Below are 24,161 nucleotides of genomic sequence, written 5' to 3'. Positions count from 1 at the left end.
CCAAAACGGTAAGTCTGGTCTTTATTTTGTGAATTTGAATTTTGTTCTATATTTTTCTCCCACTCTGCCCAGGACCCTCTACTGTGATCCCTGTCAGAGCAGTAGGTGGTGGTAGCCAGGTCCGCTCTTCACAGTTGTGCAAGTTGTGCACTGCACAGCTCCAGGTATCTTTTTACCTTGTAGTCATTAGAGATCATCATATCTTATTAGAACATTCTGGTAGAGAGCAGTCAAGCGTCAACATAGGGGTTAACAGCAGGTTATGTCTCTTTCTGGCCAAATGTGAAAGCCCTTTCTTCTCAGAACAGCAGCCTCAAGCCCTGCTCCCACTTTGCCACAAGAGTCTTAGAAGCCAGAAACTAGGACTCATTACCCGCAGTCTCCCAACCAAAATTATTCACATCTCACCCCTATGCCTTGGTGATCTCGTGTCCTGCCTCAATATTCTCTAGTGCTTCAGGCTGGAACTTCTGTCAGGGAGGGAGGATCATCCAAGGACCCTCAAACCCTGTGCAAAGGGGGAAAAAGGGTGGAGAGAAGAAATCCCAGCACAACTCAGAGTCACATCAGGAACTTATGTTACTTGACGCAAGTTTAAAGTAGGTCGCCTGAAAAAAAAAGACTGGATCTAGCAACGTCTAGAATCCAGCAACATATCCACAGAGTTTCCGCGGAGAACCTGGTGGTTTCAAACTGCTGACCTTTTGGTTAGCAGACATAGCTCTTAACCACCACGCCTCCAAGGTTTCCGACATAATGATAGAAGAGAAAATAATTTTTAAAATGTGCTGTGTGACACTATTGTGATATATAATTTATAATTTATCCCACAACTCAATGTATGTGATTAAGTGAAGCATATTCATTTTACACTGAATTTTCTTGATAGCAATCCTAAAATATTAACTTCTTTCGACATAAACTCATCCTTAAGAATTTGTTGCTCATGTGGCTGAGTTGCTTATAACGAGAGACAAGGGACAGTGACCTAAGAATATTCTAAGCTATTAATTTACATGTGGACTTTGATACAAATCTATGAGATACAGCCAGATATTTTTTCCATTTAAAGTATATTTGATGAACAGAATTCTATAGTTAGAGAATATTAATAAATGCAAAGGCTATTTTATTTAATGTTGAGACATGTACCAAGGTTGTTAGGGTGGCCTGCTGGTAAGACAGGGTACTGCAGCCCAGCTGTATTTCAGAATGAGTAGCAAGTCAACTGGGTGGTACAAATGGTTAACATGCTTGGCTGCTAAATGAAAGGCTTCAGGTTCGAGTCCACACAGAGGCACTTTCAAACAACTAGCCATTGAAAGCCCTGTGGAGCACAGTTCTAATTTAACACACAAGGGGTCTCCATAAATTGAAATTGGCTCAGCAGCAACTGGACTAGTAGCAGGAAAAACAAGCCGAGAAGAATCTCCTGTGGTTTAGGGCAAGATATAAAGCTTGTATGGACTGACAGTGGACAAACAATGCCAGAGTCAAGGAGGTACCACAGAGACCCCTAGCTCATACAACTAAAAAGAAAACTGCCTTACTTTGTCTTTTGGGCACTATAGTTTCCATTAAAGAAACTGGCACTTTGTATTATTTAAAGTACCCAATATGCCTGTGAACTTATTAATGCTTCTTCTTTACCCTTATTTTCAATGTATTTCTTTGGGAAGTTTCTCTCCAATTAGAATACATCTACAGTTTTATAATGGAATAGAAAAGATGTGGTTTTTAGGAATTTGTTTTAGTTGGCTTGCTGGAATCCATCTCTCCCTTAAAGCAAAAAAAAAAAAAAAAAACTTGAATTGGGTCAACTTCATCTTCGTACCTCCTTTATTTTCAACTATATGATAGTCTCTATGCCATCTTAGCCCGTTTTCCTTTTTTTTTTTTAATACCAAAATGGTGGAGGGGGAGGTAGACAAGCAGAGTATAAAAACAGGTTACTCCAGAGCAGTCAGATCACACAAAGCAGTTTTATTGAATTAGTTGCATGTGGAAGGAGCTCTTCCCACTAGCAGGCATTAGAGTGCAGAATCCAGAAGGGAGGGGAGTGGTGGGGTCGGGTGGGAGGGCCTAGAGCCCAGGGCCATGTTACTTGGCAACGTGCAGAGTTCTCTCTGGGGCCTGGGGCTTATCTTGGAGGACTGGACTCAAGAGACCCCACACAGGGAAAAGCAGCATTCACATCTCACTCCTCCTCTCTGAAAAAAAAGAGGGGGAAGAGAGGAGGGCTCAATATTCACGGAAGGCAGCCACCAACACTCAAATTCATATCAGCTAAGAAAGAACAACTTCTAAAGGAAAAATAAAATTCCCAAAGGTTTCCTGGTTCCACTCTTGTGCTCTGGCTACAGAAGCCGTAACTCTCACCAAACTGTGCCTCTTTTTATTTACTTATTTTTTGCTCCCAGGAACCTGAGAGCTGTAAAGGCCCCCACACTCACTGGTTCTTTTCGCGGAACTTGTCCAGGGCTTTCTTTGCCACAATCTCCATAAATTTAGGCCTATCCCAGGAGACTTCTTTCGAGACCATCACAGTCATGGGATCAGAATCAAAGAGCTTCACAACCACCTCAGTATCCCCTGGCTTAGAAAACTTATCCAAGTCAGGAGTTTTGGAAGTCACCTAGAAGAAAAACAGGTAAGAAGGTAGCTAAAATGTTATAGTCAAAATGCACCTACTTTGCAATGTAAGTTAGGCATATGATACGGAAGTTCTCTTCGCTCCTTCCTAAAAAACCTAGATAGGTGACCCCTTTGCTTTTTAGTAATCCAGACATCTGAACAACTCAGTGAACAGAAATGCCCTAAACCACAGACACTTGTTTGTAGGTGCAAATGCCATCCACAAACGACCAGCCTAGTGGGAGCGTATAAAGTAAAATATGTCACCATATTTTCTTTGAGCAGTCACTGGCCAGGCCTGTGGTAGAAGAGAATTAAGGAACAAAGCAAAACAGGCTCCCGGTACTAGAAAGAGGCTTTCGACTACAGGCAGAAAAGAATGCACCAATTCAAGAGCCATTCTGCAAGGCACAGGGCAACAAGACAGCTTTATGAAAAGAGTACAGGCATGACAGCCAACCAGACAGGTACAAGTCCCCGTGCTTTTCACCAGTCAATTATTTGACCTTGAGTAAGCTGTTTTATCTCTCATTTCCTCATCTGTAAAATAGGATCACCATAGCTTAGCTCCCTGAGTTATGAGAATTCATTGTAACAATATATGCAACAATTTTAGTTTCTGATATATGATACAGTTCCTGACTCAATCAAAAGTGTAGGTGCCCTCGTTAATACCTTAGTCCCATTTTGTCCCCAAGAGAGGCTCACATCTCCTCCAGACCCCATCTCGGGTCCCTCAGATAAATCCTTGGTAAAAAGACAACTGACAAAACAACATAATATATGGGTAATGAATGATAAAACCTGTTGCTGTCAGGTCAATTTCAACTCATAGCAACCTTATAGGACAGAGTAGAAGTGCCCCATAGAGTTTCCAAGGCTGTAAATCTTCAGAGAAGCAGACTGCCATATCTTTTTCCCACAGAGCAACTGGTGGGTTCCAACTGCCAATTTTTTGGTTAGCAACTAAGAGCTTTACCACTGTACCCCCAGGGCACCTAATGAATGACAGAGAAGATAAATGGTCACTATTTTGTGGGATGCTCAGGAAGGTTTTACTAAGGAAGCTGGACCATGAAAATGGGTACAATATAGATAGAGAATAAGAGAGGCTATTCCTTCAGTGTGTGGTGGGGACAGGACTCACCGAGAAGACCTGGAGATAGGCTTCGTCATTTTGTGTGTGGTTAGCCAGCTGGGACACCCAACTAAACTGCTGGTTCAGCTGGCTCAGCAGGGAGGAGGTATTAAACATTTTCTGCTGGTATGACCTGAGCAGTTCGTCATATTGCTTGGTGAATTTCTCAGCAATCTGGAGGGCAGTCTTAAGCTCCTGTCGCAGCTGTGCCTGAGCTGGGTTGCTGGCAGAACAGTCTGCAGAGAAATACAAAAGGGGAGGGGGCAGAAATGTGAAGAGAAGGCAGATAGGAATGAGAATGTGAATGGAAACTGGCTCACACAGCCAGGATTTAACACAGTGCCATTCCAAGTGGTGGTACACAATGGTTTGTTACCAATCCACAGCAAAATAAAGAGCTTGCAGCAGAAGGTCAATCAACCCATTGCTTCCATCACTGAGAAAGTCTTGCTCTGGAAAAAATTACCAGCTGCACTAAACAGTGTGCTTAGTGGCATAACTGACTTATATTTAGGTAAAGGTCCTTTATCCCCTGGGGGACTGGTAACAGTGTTGAGTGAAGGAACATACTTTGAATAGCATTGATCTAGGGTCTTCCATGTTCTCAGACCAGGACCTATTCTTGCTGTCCTAGTCCCTCTCAGGAATAATTTCAGGAAATATTACTTACAGCTACCATTCGTGCAGCACCTACTATGTACCAGACACCATGTACGGTGCTTTGAATATACATTTTCTCTAATAATCAGATGTACTATGCTTTAAGCATTAGCACTCCTATTTACCCTGGTGGCATAGTGGTTAAGTGCTACAGCTGCAAACCAAAGGGTCTGCGGTTCGAATCCACCAGGTGCTCCTTGGAAACTATATGGGGCAGTTCTACTCTGTCCCGTAGGGTTGCTATGAGTCGGAACCAACTCAACGGCACTGTTTTTTTTTTTTTTCCCACTCATAGGAGTCCCTGGATGGTACAAATTGCTAACACACTCAGCTGCTAACTGAAAGGCTGGAGGTTCAAGTCCACCCGTGCCTGTGAAGAAAGGCCCAGTGATCTAAAGCCAAGAAGTCAGCCACTGAAAACCCTATGGAGCACAGCTCTACTCTGTCACATACAGGGTCACTATGAGTCAGAACTTACTCGACAGCAACTGGTTTATTTACCAATAATGAAACTGAGGCCCACAGAAGTAAAAAAAAAAAAAAAAAAAAAAAAACCTTGCCACCGAGTGGATTCTCACGCATAGCGACCCTACAGAAGTAAAGATTTTGCCTAAAGTCATGGAGTTAATGATTTGTGGGACCAGGGCTGAACCCAAGTCTTTAACTCCTAAACTTGGGCTCTTCCTACTCTGCATCTGTGGTTCTGGATCATTATTCCAGCTTGTCTTTTGAGTATATCTGCAGAGTTGGAGATTCTGGGCCCAAGAGCGCAAGCAGCAGAAGGACACTCAGGCCACACAGCTTTCCCCAGCATTGCAGCCCAGTGGCAGGGAGTCCTTACCTGCCCACCTGCCCACCCACAGCTGCTCACCAGACTCATCAAGATAGCTCATTCTTTTGGTTCCCAAGTGCCTATTGCAGGATGTAATACTACTATTTTTTCCCCGGAATTATTTTCAAAATTATCCAGAGGGGAGAGAAACATCCAGAGAGTACATCAAACCTAAAGGGGTCAGGGGAAAGAAGATCTTCACACACTTCAGAGGAGTTGACTACAATCATTTATATTCAAGGAAAGTAAAACATTATATGGGACAAGGAAAAGGATTCCTAAAAAGGAACCAGGTTTAGAAAAATATAATAACTAACTTTAACCTTTACTGAGGGATAATTAAAAAGTAAAAAAAATCTTTGAGAGCCCAGACCCAGGCTAGAGGGGTGGTTCTCAACTGGGGCAATTCTTCCTCCCAGGGAATATCTGGCAATGTCCAAAGATATTTTGATTGTCATGACTCAGGAGAAGGTACCACTGGCATCTAGTGAGTAGAGACCAGACATGCTGCTAAACATCCTACAATGCATAGGACAGCCCCCCTGCCAACAAAGAATCATCAGCCCAAAGTGTCAATAGTGCTGAAGTTGAGAAATCCTAGTCTAGAGTTCCCCTTCAGTACATGCTCATACAGTTGCAAAACAAACAAATTCGTTGACATCAAGTTGTTTCTGACTCATGTCGACTCCATGTGTTAGCGAGTAGAACTGAGCTCTGTAGGGTTTTCTTAGCTGTAATCTTTACAAAAGCAGATCATCAGGACTTTGGGTTCAAACTACCAACCTTTAGGCTAATAGCCAAGAACAAACTATTTGCGCCACCCAGGGACCTCATATGGTTGCAAGCGTAAGTAAGAAGTAGTAAGTCTTCCTCAGTGTAGAAAAGAAGGCCAGTGTTTAGTTAAGCTGTGATGAGCGAACACGAAGATCAATGTCAAAGGTACTAAGCTGTACATTCTAGGCATCTGTACATCTTTTCTTCTTGCCCTCACCTGATTAACTTTCTTATAGTGAGGCACCATATAATTTATGCTATAACAACTATTATATTTTCTGAGAAAAGCCCAAGAGGCTTAATTGTGTACTATTCTATACTTCTTACTTGAGGCACTTCCTGTGGCACTACTGTTTATTTTGCAGTGGCTTCTAAAATTACAGGAATGAAGCTAGGAATATTTAGACTCCCAAGGTCTGCCCTGGCAAATCCAAACATATTAAGTAAACGCAAAGCCACAAGATTGATAAGCAATTTGACAAGGGAAACAATTAACCCTTTCCAAGCATGTGCTACTATGGACCAGGAACTATTCTAAATACTTTCATATATGTCATCTCAAAGTAGGAAGAATGTAGTCAATGTCCAGATGTAATAAAATTGAGGAGAACAGCTGAAGTGAAATATTTCCTTTGCACAGAGGACCAACCAATCAAAGAAAATATTACTGGGATGCCAAGACACCACTACCTGTAACCCAGGTGGCCAGAGGCCCCCCCCACCCCCGGGGAGAGAACACAGCACACCAGTCAAGAATATATCACAACCACCTCAGTTTGAATCCCAGCTCCCCAACTTGGGAGTGAAATAATCTTGGGCAAGTTACTTAATCTTTCCGGGACTCAGTTTCCTTCTCTATAAAATATAGACAATAATGTACCCAACTCATAGTGTTGTCAGAAGGAAAGGGATATGTTTGTAAAATGTTTAGAACAGTGCCTGGCACATGGTGAGTATTTGTTAAACAAAATACACACTGGTTCTATAAAATTCCATAATTTACAGAGAAAAATGAAGACGTCTACTATGCGTGGTCCACCACCTGTCTGTCAGTTTGTTGTACTGTGGTGGCTTGCGTGTTACTATGACACTGAAAGCTATGCCACTGGTATTTCAAATACCAGCAGGATCATCCGTGGTGGACAGGTTTCAGCAGAGCTTCCAGACTAACATAGACTAGGGAGAAACGTCTGGCAATCTACTTCTGAAAATTAGCCAGTGAAAACCCTACGGAGGATAATAGAGTACTGCTGATATAGTGCCGGAAGATGAGTCCTGCTGGAAGATGAGGCACTCAGAATACACGGTGGCCGCTGGACTCGAGCATACCAATGATTATAAAGATGGTGCAGGACTGGGCAATATTTCATTCTGTTGTACATGAGGTCACCGTGAGTCAGAACCTACCTGACGACCACTAACAACAATCATGACAACCACACTTGGGACTTGGGATCAGAATAACAAAAGACCAAAGCATGATGATTTTTCTTTTTAAAAGCACAACAGTACTACTGTGGATTGCCTGCTTATCGCGTGCCAGATGAAGTGGTAGGCACTGCCCATACTGTCTCACTGACTTCACGACAACCATGCATTTTAACATCAATAGAAAACAAAACAAAAAAAACACAGTTGCTATCAAGTTGACTCTAACTCTCGGTGTGCCCCCACCATTTGTGTCAGAGTAGAACTGTGCTCCACAGGGTTTTCAATGGCTGATTTTTCAGGAGATCATCAGGTCTTTTTTTCTGAGGCACCTCTGGGTGTACTTAAACCTCCAACCTTTCAGTCAGAAGCTGAGTGTGTTAACCATGTGTACCTTACAGGGACTCTGACCCCACTATACAGGTGAGGAAATCAGGCTGAGTGAGGCTAAGGACTTGCCCGTGGGCCACAGCTAAAAGACAGTAGAACTGGAGTCTGAGCTCCCACCTGTCTAACTCCATAAAGGCAGCCCCAGAGAGGAACCCAGTGACCCAAAGACAGAGGCAATAGTGAGCAGAGCTTCCAATCTGGCCTCCCGACTCACCCACTGACAAGATCTCCTGGCACTTCTCACACTGATCCTTCATCTTCAGGCATCCCGTGGAGTTGCGGCGCATTTCCCGGCACACAAGGCGGGTATCGTTGCTGTTTCCTGGAGACACAGAGGGAAGAGATCGTCATGATGTGGTATTCAACAGTACAGAGTTGGGCCACACCTATTTCTCTGAACCCTTCCACACTACTGTGTGGCTCTTTCAGAGGGCTCTGTTGTCAGGGCAGGCTGGAATTTGGAGATTAGCCTAAACACCTGGGCCTCTGACTGAGGGCCCCCTGACAAATGACCAGGAGGTGGCTCAGATCATGGACTGCCCAGGGCAGAGCACACATGGTGCCCTGACTGGTCCTTTCTACCCGCCTCCAGGCTATGCTCACATGGCTCCCTCAGTTGGGTATGGCCTCCCTTCCCACCCCCTCCATCTGATGAAGCCTCCCTACCTCCTATGCCCTTAAGTGTTTGCACGTCTCTTTGGCATCATATTTGCTCTGCATTCTATCTGGCTCATTTCTTTCTCCCCAGCCAGTTGGCAAGCCCTTTGAAGGCAGAAACGGGATCCTCCTTCTAGCCTCTTTATAGCACAGGGTTTCACCCATTATGAATATGTAGCAGAAGCTTTTTTAATTCAAGGCCCTCCTGTATTTCCAAACCATTTCAACCCAAATTAGTACCAGTCAAACCATAAGGGATGGTGTTTATCACACATATTTATCAATTGAATAAAGGAAATCATTTCTTGAGCATCAAATTTTCTTGCCCATGTTAAATCAGTTGCCGTCAAGTCAATTCTGACTCATAGCAACCCCATTTGTGTGAAAGTAGAACTGTACTTCATAGGGTTTTCAGTAGATTGTCAGGCCTTTCCTCTGAGGAGCCTCTGGGTAGACTCAGACCTCCAACCTTTAGGTTAGCAGCCAGCCACATTAACTGTTTGTACCACCCAGGGACCCCTTTGCCCATATCAGACTTCATTCATTCAAAAAAAAGTCACTGAGTACCCATTCTGTACCAGGCCCTGAGGTTACAGCCATGAACACTTTCCTTAATTTGTCACCATATGTGAATGGCCTCCACTCACAGCCACTTGGCAAGGGCATTCTGGTTCTCTGGAAGGAGTAGTCAATACAATACTTAGCAGTTACTGGGGGGGTGGGGCGGGGGTGGGGACACGACAGACTAGATAGAATAGAGTGCAAGCCTACAATGCTAAGTTTGACTGGATCCCACTTTTATCAGCTGGGAAACTTGGACACATTCCTTTACCTCTCTGTCTTAGTCTTCTCCTTCTTAAATGGGGATAATACCATCCTCAGAGGGTTGCTGGAGAAAATTTGAGATGGCATACACAAAGCCACCTGGCATGGTTCATAGCATCTAACGAGAGTGTTCAGTGCCCAACCAACTGTTAGTTCCCATCCCTTCCTATGAAGAACAAGACATCTTTCAAACCTGTTGCAAATTCCCCTATCAGGGGTTGGCGGGAGATATCCATGGCCTGTTGAGCCTGCTGTATCAGGTCAGAGAAGGGCCGGAACAAGTCTAGGAAGTTCAGAGGTTCATGAAAGAAGAAAGGCACTGTGTTTCGGACCACACGAGACTTGGGATAGAAGAAGTAGGGCTTATGAAAAGAACTGTCACGGAACGAGCTGAAGGGAGAGTGAAAGAAAGGCTTCAGGGGCTCCATTCTGAAGAATCTGCTCTGGAATAGCTTGTCCATTGCTCTGGACACCTGGCTGAACCTGTCCTCCATGGCGTCCAGCATGTGGGTCTGCTCCTGGTTGTTCTCCAGCAGGGTGTCAACGCGGTCGCCATCAATCCAGATGTAAAAGGGAGAGGTCTGGTTCAGGAACTCGTCAAGCTGCAAGAGCCAAAATGGGCCATGATTAGGAGAGGTTCACTAAGGCCACAGGCCCCAGCACTTCCCTTTTGTTGAGACAGGGCCAGGCCTGGCTCTTTGCTGTACCTCGGTCTCCTCATAGTCACACAGCAAGTGACAAAAGGCCCAGCTGGGACTGGCCTTCAGGTACCCAAACTGTCAGGCCAATGCCAGTGCCCTCCCATTCTACCTCCTCCAGTGAAGAAGAGCTTATAGACACCTGCGAGGCCTGTCACAGTCGTCTTTGGCCACCAATAAGACCCACCCAAGCTGGGCTGAGGGCCAGCTGATATGCCTTTAGGAAATGGCAAAATTCATCTGAGTCCCAACCAAATACTCAAACTCCTTCCTTCTGCCTACGTGGACACAGGGCTCTGCCAAACTGTGAAACCATTTGTTACATTACACACTAATTATTGATGGATGAAAGTCTAGTAAGAGATGGCAAATAGCTGGCAGAATGCTTTTACTCCACGTTTCTGTACTTATAGCAGACATTACCAATTGATTATGGCAGTTTGGGCCCAGGTACAGTCAGTCCTAATCAATTGTACGTGGCACGTGAAATGAAGCATATTTAGTCTGGACTACTATAATGAGAGAAAAGGTAAAGTCTACCTCTTTCCTGACCACTGCTTCCTCCAACAAGGGCCTGGGTCTGTGGTCAGAGCTGAGGAAGCATTTGATCCCCCACTCACCCTGGGACTTCCCTACACAGCCCTGCTTTAATCTGTCTTGGAATAAAGACCAGAAACTAAAAGGCGACCCACTTAAGGGCAGAGGCCTATCTCTTCAAGCCCTCATTCCCCATCCAGAGCCCAGGCTGTGCCCAAGAAGCGTTTCCCCTTTCACCTGATGGCCAACTGCTGGAGAGCCACTTCTGCAGACGCGAGTGTAGAACTTCACACAGGTATGTTTCAGGCAGGGCTTACATTCCTCCCAGAGAGCTGTCATAGTATCATTGCATACCTCTGGGGACGCCTTCAGCTTCATTTCAGTATCCCTGGTCACCTTTACAGCATCCTACAGGAAGACCCAGGATGGATTAACCACCTGGAAACCACCTTCCTTCCCCTCCCAAGCAGTGCCACTTTCAGTGCCTGGCCCCTTCACCCAGGCAGCTCTTCCTCTGACCAACACAGTGTGCTGATCCCCACCCTGCTTTGGCTCATGTTTTCCTTCACTTGCTGACCTGGAATTCCCTCCCCACCTATCTATAAAAACACTTTCATCCTCTAAGACCCAACTGTTCCTTAAAGTCCCAACTACTATCACCCATGTGGACATTTCCTTTCTCTGACTCATTGCATTTACTGTCTTACCTCTCATTTACATCTAATTTTCTATTCTCATCTTCTGGTGTTTAAACGTTGTCTTCCAAAGCAGCCAGAGGCTCCCTGAGTCTTATTTTTCTATTGTACCTCCACAGCCCTTGGCACGCAATGGGAATAGACAAGCTTTCAAAACCAAAATCACTACAATTATCCAAATTCTTCAATACGTCCATACCATTTGACCCAATAATTCTATAAGAATCTATCCCAAGGAATTCCTATAAGAAAGCAAAAAATCCTTATGCCTAAGTATATTTGTTATAGTGTTTATGGCAAAAAATACTGGAATTCACCCCGATATTCAAAAGTAGAGGACAAGTTAAGCAAATCACAGTACATACAAAGGATACATCATTACAGTAACTTATCTATAATAAGTTTTAACTATTATAATCAGCATTTTTTATGTTAAAAGTTCATAATTTTGAATACAGCCACTGTCAAAAATAGAGAAAAGTAATAGGAAGTATATTACCTGTTAATAGTAAATTGTCCTTAGGTGAAAGAATGGTGGAAAAACTTTTTTACTTTTCAATATTAACATCTCTATAAATGAGTGTATATCAAGAAAATATTAAATAAACTGCCCACACTCCATTGGAGAGCTACGCTATGAAGACCTGATTCAGGAGGGGTTGGAGCTCTGCAGCGTCTTCATCCTGCTCTCCCTGTCCTCGGCTCCATGCTGGGGAAAGACACCACACCTCCATGGACCCAAGACATAAGTGTCAAGCACATTATTCACTTCCTGTCTTTCTGGTTCACACGTTCTTCAACTAAGAAGTAATACAGTCTTCCAAACTTGATGTGGTTTATAATAAACTAGGATTGTCGAATATCAAGCACTAATGATAACCCCAAAAATCTGAGATTAAGACTTGTCCCTTACTGAGGATTCTCATACAACCGTGAGAACTAATACCGATGCCAAGAAAGGGCTTTACGTTTCAAAGAAAAGTTAAGAGCTGCATCTAGGCCAGCAATTCCTTAAGTGGCTTCAATGAAATTGTGTTTAAAGTAATCAGAAAAAAATGGAATTTGTGGTCAGTTAGATATGGAAAACACTGGGTTAAATGAAGTTACACATGTTTTCTTATTGCAAGATTTCTAGATCTTTGAAATGTTTTTACCATGCACTATGGTTTTCTTATGGATCATCAAGCTAGCAGGTGACCCCATCCTAGCATCTCTTGATTACTTATATCCTAGTATCTCCTCCATAAGGGGTAGGGTGGTAATAGGACTTGGTATTTAGGATACCCTTAAAGAGATCACTGACTTTTAAAATAAATTGTTTATTGGATTATGGTGTTTTGGTTTTGTTGAATCATTAAGCACAGGGCTTGGTGGTGCAAATGATTTAACTTGCTTGGCTGCTAACTGAAAGGTCAGAGGCTCAAGCCTACTCAGGGTACCTCAGAAGAAAGGCCTGCTGGTCTATTTCTGAAATATTAGTCATTGAAAAGTCTGTGGAGCACAGTTCTACTGTGACACACATGGGGTCACCATGAGTTGGAATAGACTAGATGAGAACTGTTTGTTTTTAGACCTGATATGCTCACTTTCAGACTTAAGGTGTCTGCTTATGAAGTGGTCTACAACTCTTGAAAGACATGAGGAAACCTGGTGTGTGCTTATCTTAACCCCAACCATATTCCTCCTACTAGATAATCTTCCTGAAGGTAGGGCTTCATCCCTCTCCTCACCCTGGAGACCACTGTATCCAATGCCTAACTTGGAGTTTGTACATGGTAGAGGTTTAGAAAAAGCAATTGAGGTGAATCTGGTGCATCAGGCCCTGGGCCAGATCTGTAACAAAACCAGACCCAGGATCTCACGCCTGAAGCTTTCAAAAGATAATAAACCATCTCTATTATTTCATTACAAACCCCGAATCAGCTGATTCAGTCCTGACTGGACTGAGGGTCACCATGGCAACCCAGCCAAGCACCCCACAGATTATGGATTATTCCTCCTCCGCTCCAGCAGTGCTGTTCAAGGCAGCAGCTGTGGTTGTCTGGCTCATCCTTACCTCTTTCTGCTTCTTGGCTTTCTCTAAGGTGCTCAGTAGTGTCTGGCGCTCTTCATCTGTTTGTCCCATTAGGGTCTTTATCTCTTTCATCCCATTGAGGGCATTTTGAATTTCCTCATCAATGTACTTACTCCCCTGGGTGGACATTTCTGCAACAGAAGGGAAGGGAGATAGAATAAGGCAGGAGGAAGAGATGGCGTTGGGGATATAACCGTGGGTACCAGCTAAAATAAGCAGAAGTCGTGTTCGGCTCAGGCTGTCAAGGCTGGGACCCCCTGGTAGGCAGCCTTTTGGCTCCAGCCTTGCCTAACAGATTCCCATCGCAGGGTTCCACTCACGGGCATTTTCTTTAATATTCCCAGCACCGTCATCTTCCCCATTTCACAAATAAAGAAAAGAAAGCATAATTGAGATTGAGATACTCATCCAGTTATATGGCTAGAAAGTGGTGGAGGCAGGACTCAATCCCAGGGCTGATATCAAAGTTTGGGCTTTTAACCACTAGCCCAGAAGAACTAGTCAGCTATTAGGAGGAGGGTAGAATGGAGGGAGGATGGGTTTCAGGAAAGTCCTCTCTGAAAAGACCACCACGCTGAGCTCTGAAGGGTGACTATTCTTCATGAGAAACTGTATATCCCCTTCCTGCCCTTGTGGGCTGAGGATCTGAAGCATGACTGTCTGAATGGAGAGATGGAGGACTGAACCATGTGGTAAGTACTACGGAAATACAGAAAGGGGAGATCAATAAATGCTCAAAGGGTCCAGGGCAGCTGTATGGAGGAGGGAGTGGGAGCTAGGCCTAAAAGGTAAAGGAGCATGGAGTCAGCCAAGGGGACTGGGAACTGAGTGAAAGGCAGCAGCCAGAAAGGGTTTGGTCTTGCTGGGAAACATCTAGAGGCCAAAATGACCACAACAGCCTAAGCCAGGGAGTGGAGGCTAAGAGAGGGAAATCAGACCGGATGCACAAGACACAAATGGTCCTGAAAGAGGCTTACCACCTCATTCTGCCAGAGAACCAGCTCTGTGCCAGGAACTGCTAAGAGGGGCCTCCCTACATGGCTGAGGGATATCATGCTTTGCCTACTTACCCTGGAGCTCATTGGCTGAGACAGTCTCTTCTCCCAGGACCTGTCCTTTCTCCCCATTCAGCAGCAGCCCCAGAAGCAGCAGAGAAAGAAGAGTCTTCATCTTGCCTTCTTCTCCTTCTGGAATCCTAGCACGTCCCTGTGTGTACAGGACAGGAAAATGTCATGGTAACGGGCTAGTCAGTCTGCCAGCTTTCAGCCCAGCCTGGTGCTGCCTGCAGTAGCTTCCAAGGAATGCAGAGCTTAGAGGTTGCTGTTGTCACTGTATTTATTTATCCCTGGGGAAACTGGTAGAAAAGACCAGACTTTTCATTGGATGCCTTTAAAAGAAAGTGACGGCAGTAGATACAAGGCACGACCTACAGGACAGCAGTATAATATAGAAAAAATAAAATCTGTAAGTCAAGGCACTTGGGCTCAATCCCAAGCCCTCCTTCTCCCTCCATAATAGCTATAAATGCCTAAGCAAGACACGAGAGCTTTCTGTATCTTGGCCTCCTTGCATAGCAAGTTAGTCTACCTGGTGATCCTACTCCTATCAAAACTGAAAACACCTTCCTTTTATCACTCGTCCACCCCCTCCCTGCTCTGTCTAAAGTGGGGACTGCATCCCAGAGCTCTGGTAAGTCCCACATTGCTGTTGGCATCACTAGTCCTCACCCACAGCAGACATTAACAATCAATCACAGCATTTTTCCCCACTGAGCTTCCCTGTCACCTAAAATGTCTTTTCAAAAGGCAGTAACGAATGTTGGCGAGAATGTGGGGAAACTGAAACCCTTATCCATTGCTGGTGGAAATGCAAAATGGTACAGCCATTGTAGAAAATACTGTGGCGGTTTCTCAAAAAACTAAAAATACAACTACCATGTGACCCAGCAATTCCCAAAAGACTTGAAAGCAGAGACTCAAAAAGAGACTTGTACACCAATGTTCACTGCAGCACTATTCACAATAGCTAAAAGGTGGAAACAACCTAAATGCCCATCAACAGATGAATGGATAAACAAAATGTGGTACATACATACAATGCAATACTCAGCACGTAGTAGAAATGAAGTCTTGAAACACTACAATATGGATGGAGCTTGAAGGCATTATGCTGAGTAAAATAAGCCAATCACAAAAGGGCAAATACTGTATTACCTCACTTATATAAAAAGATAAGAAAAGGCAAATGTACAGAGGTCAAAATTTCTTAGTGGTTACCAGGGGCAGGAGGGAGGGGGGAAAAGGAGGTTAACTGTGATGGAAAAATCACATTGATTAAGGGTAGAGTTGCACAGTTGACTATTGTGAGTGCTGTCAATAAGTTGTATGTACATCTGTAAAAAACTGAATTGACAAAAGTTGTGTGATAGATATATTTACAAAAATGACAAAAAAAAAAAAAAAAGAGTAGCTGCTGAGGCTGCTTACGTACAACCAAATATCTCACGGGATTTGGTTCCTTGGCTTGGAGGTTTAGGGGCATGGTTTTGTGGCACACCCCTGTTACCTGGCCTAAAAAACATGTTTAGTGCTTCCGTCCTACCTCCTAGTTCACTGTGTAGTACCTAGGGTCTTAAAAGCTTGCAAGCGGCCTCCCAAGGCACAACAATTAGTCTCTATTCACCTGGAGCAATACAGGAAGAAGGAGAGTCAGGAACAGGAGAAGGATATTGAATGTGTGGCTAACTGCCTCCATGAACAACTGCCTCCTTTGCCAGGAGACCAGAAGAACTGAATGGTGTCCAGCTTCCATTACTGAACATTTTGGTCAAAGATTCCACAGAAGAATCCTGATTAAAAAGGGGGAAAATGCAGAACAGAATTTAAAATTCTCATGGACTCTAGATTTTCCAGAGCCATGAAGGGTGGATGAACCCCTAAAACTATTGCCCTGAGATAATCTTTAAACCTTAAACCAAAAATATCCCAAGGTCATCTTAAATCCGAACCATAGTTTAGCTTAACTAGTAAAAAAGGCCTGCTTTGAGCATTATGCTCTTTTAAGATCTATCTATATGGGATCAAATTGACAACAGCAACTCGAAAGATTAGATAGGAACCTCAGGGGGCAGTGAATTTATGTCAATGAAGGAAGAACACCTCAGAAAAGAGAGTGAGAATGGTTGCACAACTCAAAGAATATAATCAATGTCACTAAATTGTACATGTAGAAACTGTTGAATTGATGTATGTATTTCTGTGTACAGTCTCAACAACAAAATAAATAAAATTTAGGAAAAAAAAAAAGCAGCAGTAACAACCAACCCTTTGTGTTGGTACAGGAAATTAAACCCATTTGGGAACTGAGCCAGGCTATGTGTGGATTGAGGAGTATAAATAAAGAATACAGAGGGGAAAGTGTTCTGTGTGAAGCAGACGAAGAATGAAGGAGGGGAATAGCAAAGGCAAAGGGTTAACTGTGAGTCCAAGGAGCTGACTCAGGCCCCAACAGTTCCTCAGGAAAAGTCTCTTTTGCTTTGCCAGGCCCCTTTTCAAATGTTCCTTCCCACTAACCCCAGACCTGTGTTTCCTGCCACAGTGCTTCGGCCACGGGCCACCGCTCTGCTGTCTGCCCGGAGCCAGGGGATCTGGCCCACAGACCCAGCCTTACACAATGGACCCAAGATGTTGCACAAAGCAGAAACCCTCCCCCTCCCCCACCCCACTGCTTATCTAAACGCACCCATTTCCCATAACACAAGGGGGAGGAGGATGCTCTCCCTTCCTGAAATTGCTCACATCAAAAAACCATACTCCAAACACCAGGCCCATCTGTATACTTGGTAGAACAGCAATAAAGAAAGCCTCTCCCAAAAAGCAGTTAGGTGTCCCACAGAGTGAAGGAGAATGTGGGAGAAGAGTGCAGGGTCATCACCTTCCCCAAAGTCAAGGTGGGTGGCTGGAGATGGTACTATTTCAGGCATGGGGGAAGGCCGTCTTACAGGTTCTGCCTGCTGCTCACTGAGGCCTGAAATGCCTCAAGCAGGGACAGAACCTTTGTCATACCAGAGAGGCAAAGCAAGCAAGAGACACCTCTCTGGGAGAGGGCCCTGACAGCAACAACTCCTGAGAAATCTATACGAGATCCTCTGAGGTAGGTTCTGACCGGGGGGGGGGGGGGGGGGGGGGGGCGGTGGTTGCTGAAGAAAGGGGAGGCAGAACAGTCAAAGGGAGGAGTACTAGATGAGGAGTCCAGAGACTCAGTAGCTCATACAGGGTCTCCCACCAAGAGCCTAGGGACCTCCATAAGCCATCAAGCTCAGAGCTGGGAAAGAAATCATTCCTGCCCAATCCCTCTGCCTTAGAGGGGAGGTTGAAGCCCAGATACGCTGGGGCTCCCCAAGGCCCACAGCAAGCTCATGGCAACCCCAGGATGAAAACTCAGCCCTCCCAACTCTTCCCAGTCCAGTGTTCTTTCCTTGACACCAAGTCACTTAAATTTCCAAGCCTGTTTCTTCATCTGTAAAATGGACATAATGTACATTTCAGAGATGCGAGCGTGTTTTATATAAACTCGAGGGTCTTATATAATCATCGTAAATTCTAACTACTTGATAATTTGACCGAGGACCAATTCTGTTCACTGGCAGTATATGGAGGAGGTAATGTGTCTATAGAGGGTCAGAGGAAACAAAACAGGCACAGATAGACTGCCTGTGGTCCCTGCTCTGTCTGTGTGGCTTTGCCTTAGGGAAACCATGGGCTACTCCCCAATGATCTGCTCAGGGCTTCTCAAAGTGTAAAGTGCCCAAGAATCACCTGATGACCTTGTTAAAATGCTGATTCTGATTCAGTAGGTCTAGGGCAAAGCTCCAAGTCTGCTTTTCTAACTAGTCTGCAGGTGATGCTGATATCGCTGGTCCAAGGGCAGCACTACAGCAATGGCCCTCGCTCCTCCCTGACTCGCTTCCTCTGTCAGCTCCTAACCACTGGGCCTGCCACCTGCTCTAACTGGGTGAGCTACACCAAGGCCCTTCTTTCTCCACCACTGCTTCGCAGCCTTCTTCCACCCAACCAAAAAAAGGAAAGGAAAAGAAGCCCACTGCTGTGGAGTCGATTCTGACTCATAGCAACCCTACAGGAGGCTTAAACCACCTGGTCTGGTTTCTTCATTAGCCAAAGCTGGCCCTGTGGGTGACAGAGCTGTGAAGAGGAAGGAAGACAAGGAGATGGAGGGGCATAAGGTTGACTGTGAGCGCAGTTTTCCTCCAGGCACACCCTCCTCAGAGCATTTTACTCACCGGCCCCCATAAAGCTCCCAAGCACCACCTCCAAAGCCAGTAGGTGGCCCAGCAGGGTGGGATTAGAGGCTTAAAGAGATCAGTGAGAGTGCAGAGGAGCGGTGGGGAGGATCCAGACACCGCGAAGTAAGGAGGGCGAACAGCTTGCAAGCTGCAGACCTAGGCCTGATGCCAGAGACCAGGCGCCTATCTCAACACTTCCCTAAATGTAGAAAACCAAACCCAAAACGAAAAATGAGAAAATGAGTCATCCACAAGTCACACTATCCAGAGGCAAATATTAATTTTTAATATGTCCTTCTATTTTCTATGCATTTTTACACAATTAGATCCTTTATATCCACTGTCTTCAAATATTCTTTAAAAGTATATTTTTTATGGTTGTATAATATTCTATGTTCTGATGTGCCCCAGTTTATTTTTACCATTCTCATAAATTCAGGCATTTGTCTCTAATTTCCTACTATTATAACTAAAAGTCTCATGAGTATCCTTCTGCAGTACCTGTACTTACTCTTAAATTCCTAAAACCTCTTAAAATTAAATTTAAAGGAATTTAAAAATTGCTTTAAAAAAATCAGTTTTAATTAGTTCCAAAAATTCTGGAAGGTCAAGAAGGTTTAGATTCTAGTACCAATTCTGACTCTTATTTGCTGCGTAATTGTAGAGCAAGTCCTAAACCTCTAGGCCTCAGAGAATCATCTATAAAATGAGACGGTTGTATTAGCCATCCGAGGCCTGAAGGAGGTTGTATGCCTTTTCTCTGATGCAGGCAGCTGCATCATATATATAAATCCAAAACATCATATTTACAAACACATTATCCAGAGCACTGCAGAATTTACAGAAAACGATGACTCATACCTGCAGACCAACAACTACAACGGAGATCAGCACCCTCACAGGGAAGATGGGGCAGGAAGGGCCTGCAGGCAGTCCCCAGCTCCACTACTCACTAGCTCTGTGGGCTGGGGCAATCCAAGCCCTTTCTCCAAGTCTCATCTTTATAAAAGGAGGATCATTACACCCGACAGAAATGTAGTTGGAGCTAATGAGCACAGGCATTACCGAGGCCCAGCCTGTGTGCCGCCCTGGCATCCCAGGGCCCCACCAATTCAGCACCTGGATCAGCTGCATTGTGACGGGCTCTAGCCACCTCCGTTCCTGGGCCTCCCTTATGCCCTCTTAAGCCCAGCTCTGACATCCCTGCCATCCCCTCCCCGAATGGCTGCCACCTCCTGCCCGCCCGCCCGCCCATCCGTCCCGGTGTAGGTTCTGCACAGGGATAGGAAAGATCGGGAAGTACATCTCACCGGTCCCTGGCACCGGGCTTCCGTGCGCTCCTCCTTGTGGCGAGGCTGCGTGATGAGCACAGTCAGGGCGCCAGTATTTATAGCGGTCAGTCTAGCACACACCCCCTCTGGGGCTGGCTGCAAACCTGCATGACTCATGCCCAAAGAATGCCGAGAAATGCGCAGGGAGCTTTCTGGAAGCCTGCGCTGGGTGTGGGTGGAGGGGCAGACAGTGCTGCACCAGATGCGAGACTCCAGGGGGCGCACGGGCACCGCGAATGGCGCGCAGATTTCATAGACCCTGCGGTGCCGCAGCGCCGCCCAGGGAGTGCAGAGTAGGAGGATGGCGCCCCAGGAGGGAGCTTTAGTTAATGTGTGCACAGCTGGGCGTCTCGCGTCTCACCCTTAGCGCCCCCTCACAGAGTTGGTGTCATGTCCACTGCGCTCCTGGTTGGTTCTCAGTCCAAAATAAAATTTCACAATTCTCCTGTCCCACTGAACAATATTATTCACACTGAACACACACCACTTCTGTTGTCCCATTTAAGTAGCAAAGTGTCAAATAATAAGGGTGGAATGGAGAGGTGGTTTTGCTAGAGAAGGAAAAGAATAAATTACTGAAACCCTGACTCCCTGAACCACCACATTGTCCCTTCTCAGACTGCCAGGCCATGAGGAAACAGAAATATGTTTAGGAATCAACAGAGTAGAAATTTGCGCAACCAGGGGACTTTTCCCAGCTGCTTGGGTCAAGAAGCATACATAATTATTGTCCCCACCCACCAGGGACCCAGCCAAGCAGGGCTGCCTGCATGGGACCCATGCAGCCCTCCGCTTGGTTTAATGTGCTGCTTTCGCAGTCTTGAAATTCTTAATTTTTGAACGACAGGCCCTACATTTTCATTTTGCACTGGGTCTCCACGAATTATGCAGCAAACCCAAGAGGGCTCTCTCCTCTCTATCTGCCACAAGGTCCTTCTTCTGAAAGTAGGAAACTTGTTTGTGGACTCACTTTGGCCAGGGACAGGGAGGTGGGAGATGGCTCCTGTCACAACCGCCCACCCCCTGACAGAGAGAGGACTAACCCAGAAGCCCCTCAGGTGCAGCTATTTCTTGGGGAAGAAGCTGAGCCACTTACTCTGGACCCTCAGGGCATTTGAGCAACAGGAAAGAAGGCAAGGGGCTGAAAGGCTGCTCTGACACTGAAGGGCACAGGGTGGATGGAGCAGGTACAAACAGCTTGCTTTGCGGTGCCACACTTTGAAAACCATGTGAAATGAAAGGGCTTAGGGGAGAGCTATATGTCCAGGGGCTGACCTTTCTTGTTCATGACTGTCAAGGTACAGTCTTGAGACCCAGCCTCTGGTTCCTGAAGGTCCAAGTACAACAAGGACCTCATCCCTTTCTTGCCCTCCTTCATAGATGCAGGAGGCAGCCTAGAGGGAGCTTGTGAAGGCACGTGAAGAAGCCAGAAGGCTTGGGCCTGGAGAATGGGAGTCTGGTTACAGTCCCAGCTCCACCCCTAGGGGGCTGAGTGACTTTGCACCTCTTTGCCTCTCTGGGCCTCAGTTTCTCCAACCTATTCAATGAGGGATTTGAAAGGTCCTCTTCAACTTAAGATCTGGAGATGGAACACCAAAAAGGAAGAACACTCTCTGCGTTTCTCAAGCTGAAAGAACTGAAGAAAAATTCAAGCCTCAAGTTGCAATATCAAAGGAGTCTATGGGGAAAATATTAAACAACTCAGGAAGCATCAAAAGAAGATGGAAGGAATACACAGAGTCACTGTACCAAAAAGAATCGGTTGACGTTCAACCATTCAGAAGGTACCATATGAGCAGGAACCAATGGTACTGAAGGAAGAAGTCCGACCTGCACTGAAGGCACTGGCAAAAAACAAGCCGCCACCAGTTGAGATGTTTCAACAAACAGATGCAGCACTGGAAGGACTCACTCGTCTATGGCAAGAAATTTGGAAGACAGCCACCTGGCCAAATGACTGGAAGAGGTCCGTATTTACGCCTATTCCCAAAAAAGGTGATTCCACAGAATGCAGAAATTATTGAACAATATCATCAACATCACATGCAAGTAAAATTTTTTTGAAGATCATTCAAAAGTGGCTGCAACAGCATATCAACAGGGAACTGCCAGAAATTCAAGCCTGATTCAGAAGAGGGCTCGGAACCAGGAATATCATTGCTGATGTCAGGTGGATCCTGACTGAAAGCAGAGAATACCAGAAAAATGTTTACCTGTGTCTTATTGACCATGCAAAGGCATTCAACTGTGTGGATCATAACAAATTATGGATAACATTGTGAAGAATGAGAATTCCAGGACACTTAATTGTCCTCATGAGGAACCTTTACATAGATCAAGAGGCAGCTGTTTAAACAGAACAGGAAGACACTTCATGGCTTAAAGTGAGGAAAGGTGTGCATTAGGGATGTATCCTTTCACCATACCTATTCAATCTGTATGCTGAGGAAATAATTTGAGAAGCTGGACTATATAAAGAAGAACAGGGCATCAGGATTGGAGGAAGACTCATTAACAACCTGCGTTATGCAAATGACACAACCTTGCTTACTGAAAGTGAAGAGGACTTGAAGCACTTACTGATGAAGATCAAAGACCACAGCCTTCAATATGGATTGCACCTCAACATAAAGAAAACAAAAATTCTCACAACTGGACCAATAAGCAACATCATGGTAAACAGAGAAAAGATTGAAGTTGTCAAGGATTTCATTTTACTTGAATCCACAATCGACACCCATGGAAGCAGCACTCAAGAAATCAAAAGACACATTGCATTGGGCAGATCTGCTGCAAAAGCCCTCTTTAAAGTGTTGAAAAGCAAAGATGTCATCTTGGAGACTAAGGTGCGCCTGACCCAAGCCATGGTATTTTCAATCGCCCCCTATGCATGTGGAAGCTGGACGATGAATAAGGAAGACTGAAGAATTGACGCCTTTGAATTGTGGTGTTGGAGAAGAATATTGAATATACTGTGGCCTGCCAAAAGAATGAACAAATCTGCCTTTGAAGAAGTACAACCGGAATGCCCCTTGAAGCAAGGACATGTTGTCAGGAGGAATCAGTCCCTAGAGAAGGACATCATGCTTTGTAAAGTAGAGGGTCAGCAAAAAAGAGAAAGACCCTCAGTGAGATGGATTGACACCATGGCAGCAACAATGGGCTTGAGTGTAACAACGATTGTGAGGATTGTGCAGGACCAGGCAGTATTTTGTTCTGTTGTACACAGGGTTGCTATGAGTCAGAACCGACTCGATGGCACCTAACAACAACTTCACCTTAACCCGATTCAGTGCCAAGTGTGAGAAAAAGCTCAGCCTGGATGAAAAAACTTCCTGAGAGATCTTGGAGCAATCTTTTTCCCCAAGAAGAGGCTTCATTTTATTTTCCTTAAAAAAAGTCTATCGGTAACAGCTACATTTTCTATGGGAACTGCCTCCTCCTTATTGTATCAATGTCCAAGGTCAGAAGAATTGTTTTTGAGCTCGCTCCTTGTAACTAATCTGACCTGCAACTCCCCCAGGATCCAGCACAGGAGGCATAAATCTGTGATAATTATATTTTTAAAAGTCTGACTTTAGAGGACAGGCAGGGAGATCAGCCTTAGTCAGCTAAAGTAGGGGAAGGGAAGAAAGGAAGAAAGGATTAGGGACAAAATAAACTTATTCACAGTCATGACTGTGGTCCACTGGGAATGATTATTTGATTACTCCCAAAACAAGGTTTAGAAGGTTAAACTTTAAGAAAAAAAGTATGAATTTTGGAAGTGTCATAAGGGTATCACTGGATTTTGAATATTGTAAGTACATCATAGAGGTCGACTGGTTCAGCCCTCATGCAATATAGACCACAATCAACACAGCACAATTAACAGTGAAGCTATGTTGATTCACCACAACAGCCCCATCAGGTGGTCATCCTGCTCTGTTTGAATACCATCAATAACTGGGAGCTCACTACCTCCTATAGAACAGTTCTCTAGTAAAACTTCTTATAGAGTTAGGACCTTTTTATGTTGAGTCAAGGTCTAGCTTCTATAAGGGTTAGCCACCAAGCCCAATTCTGTCCTCTGGAGACACACAGAGAAAATCCCATCCATCTCTCCTCTGACAGCTCTTCCAGTATTTGAGGGTACTTAGGCTGCTTGTAGCTCCTTGCCATGTAACTTGTTTGCAGATTCTTCCCC

The 24,161-nt window shown here is 44.9% G+C and overlaps 1 protein-coding gene across 1 annotated transcript; it reads right to left on the bottom strand.

Moving 5' to 3' along the window:
- Positions 1-1,960: 1,960 nt before the first annotated feature.
- CLU (clusterin) lies at positions 1,961-20,107 on the bottom strand. The gene is made up of 9 exons (XM_049865699.1): positions 19,955-20,107; positions 14,413-14,548; positions 13,325-13,473; positions 10,811-10,981; positions 9,532-9,940; positions 8,071-8,178; positions 3,782-4,008; positions 2,454-2,635; positions 1,961-2,210 (listed from the first exon to the last, which is right to left on the bottom strand). The coding sequence occupies exons 1-9, from the start codon at positions 20,090-20,092 to the stop codon at positions 2,198-2,200; spliced, it is 1,533 nt and encodes a 510-aa protein (XP_049721656.1). The 5' UTR covers positions 20,093-20,107; the 3' UTR covers positions 1,961-2,197.
- Positions 20,108-24,161: the final 4,054 nt, after the last annotated feature.

This window comes from Elephas maximus, chromosome 22 (assembly GCF_024166365.1).
Source record: "Elephas maximus indicus isolate mEleMax1 chromosome 22, mEleMax1 primary haplotype, whole genome shotgun sequence".
Lineage (NCBI taxonomy): Eukaryota > Metazoa > Chordata > Mammalia > Proboscidea > Elephantidae > Elephas > Elephas maximus.
This window is presented reverse-complemented; position numbering and strand designations above follow the sequence as displayed.

Excerpts from the sequence above, each read along its gene's own strand:
- CLU (XM_049865699.1), bottom strand. The coding sequence starts at position 20,092 with ATGAGTCATGCAGGTTTGCAGCCAGCCCCAGAGGGGGTGTGTGCTAGA. Across the intron at positions 13,474-14,412 it reads CTCAGCCAATGAGCTCCAGG|AAATGTCCACCCAGGGGAGT; the intron begins GTAAGTAGGCAA and ends CTTCTGTTGCAG. Across the intron at positions 10,982-13,324 it reads AAGCCAAGAAGCAGAAAGAG|GATGCTGTAAAGGTGACCAG; the intron begins GTAAGGATGAGC and ends GTCTTCCTGTAG.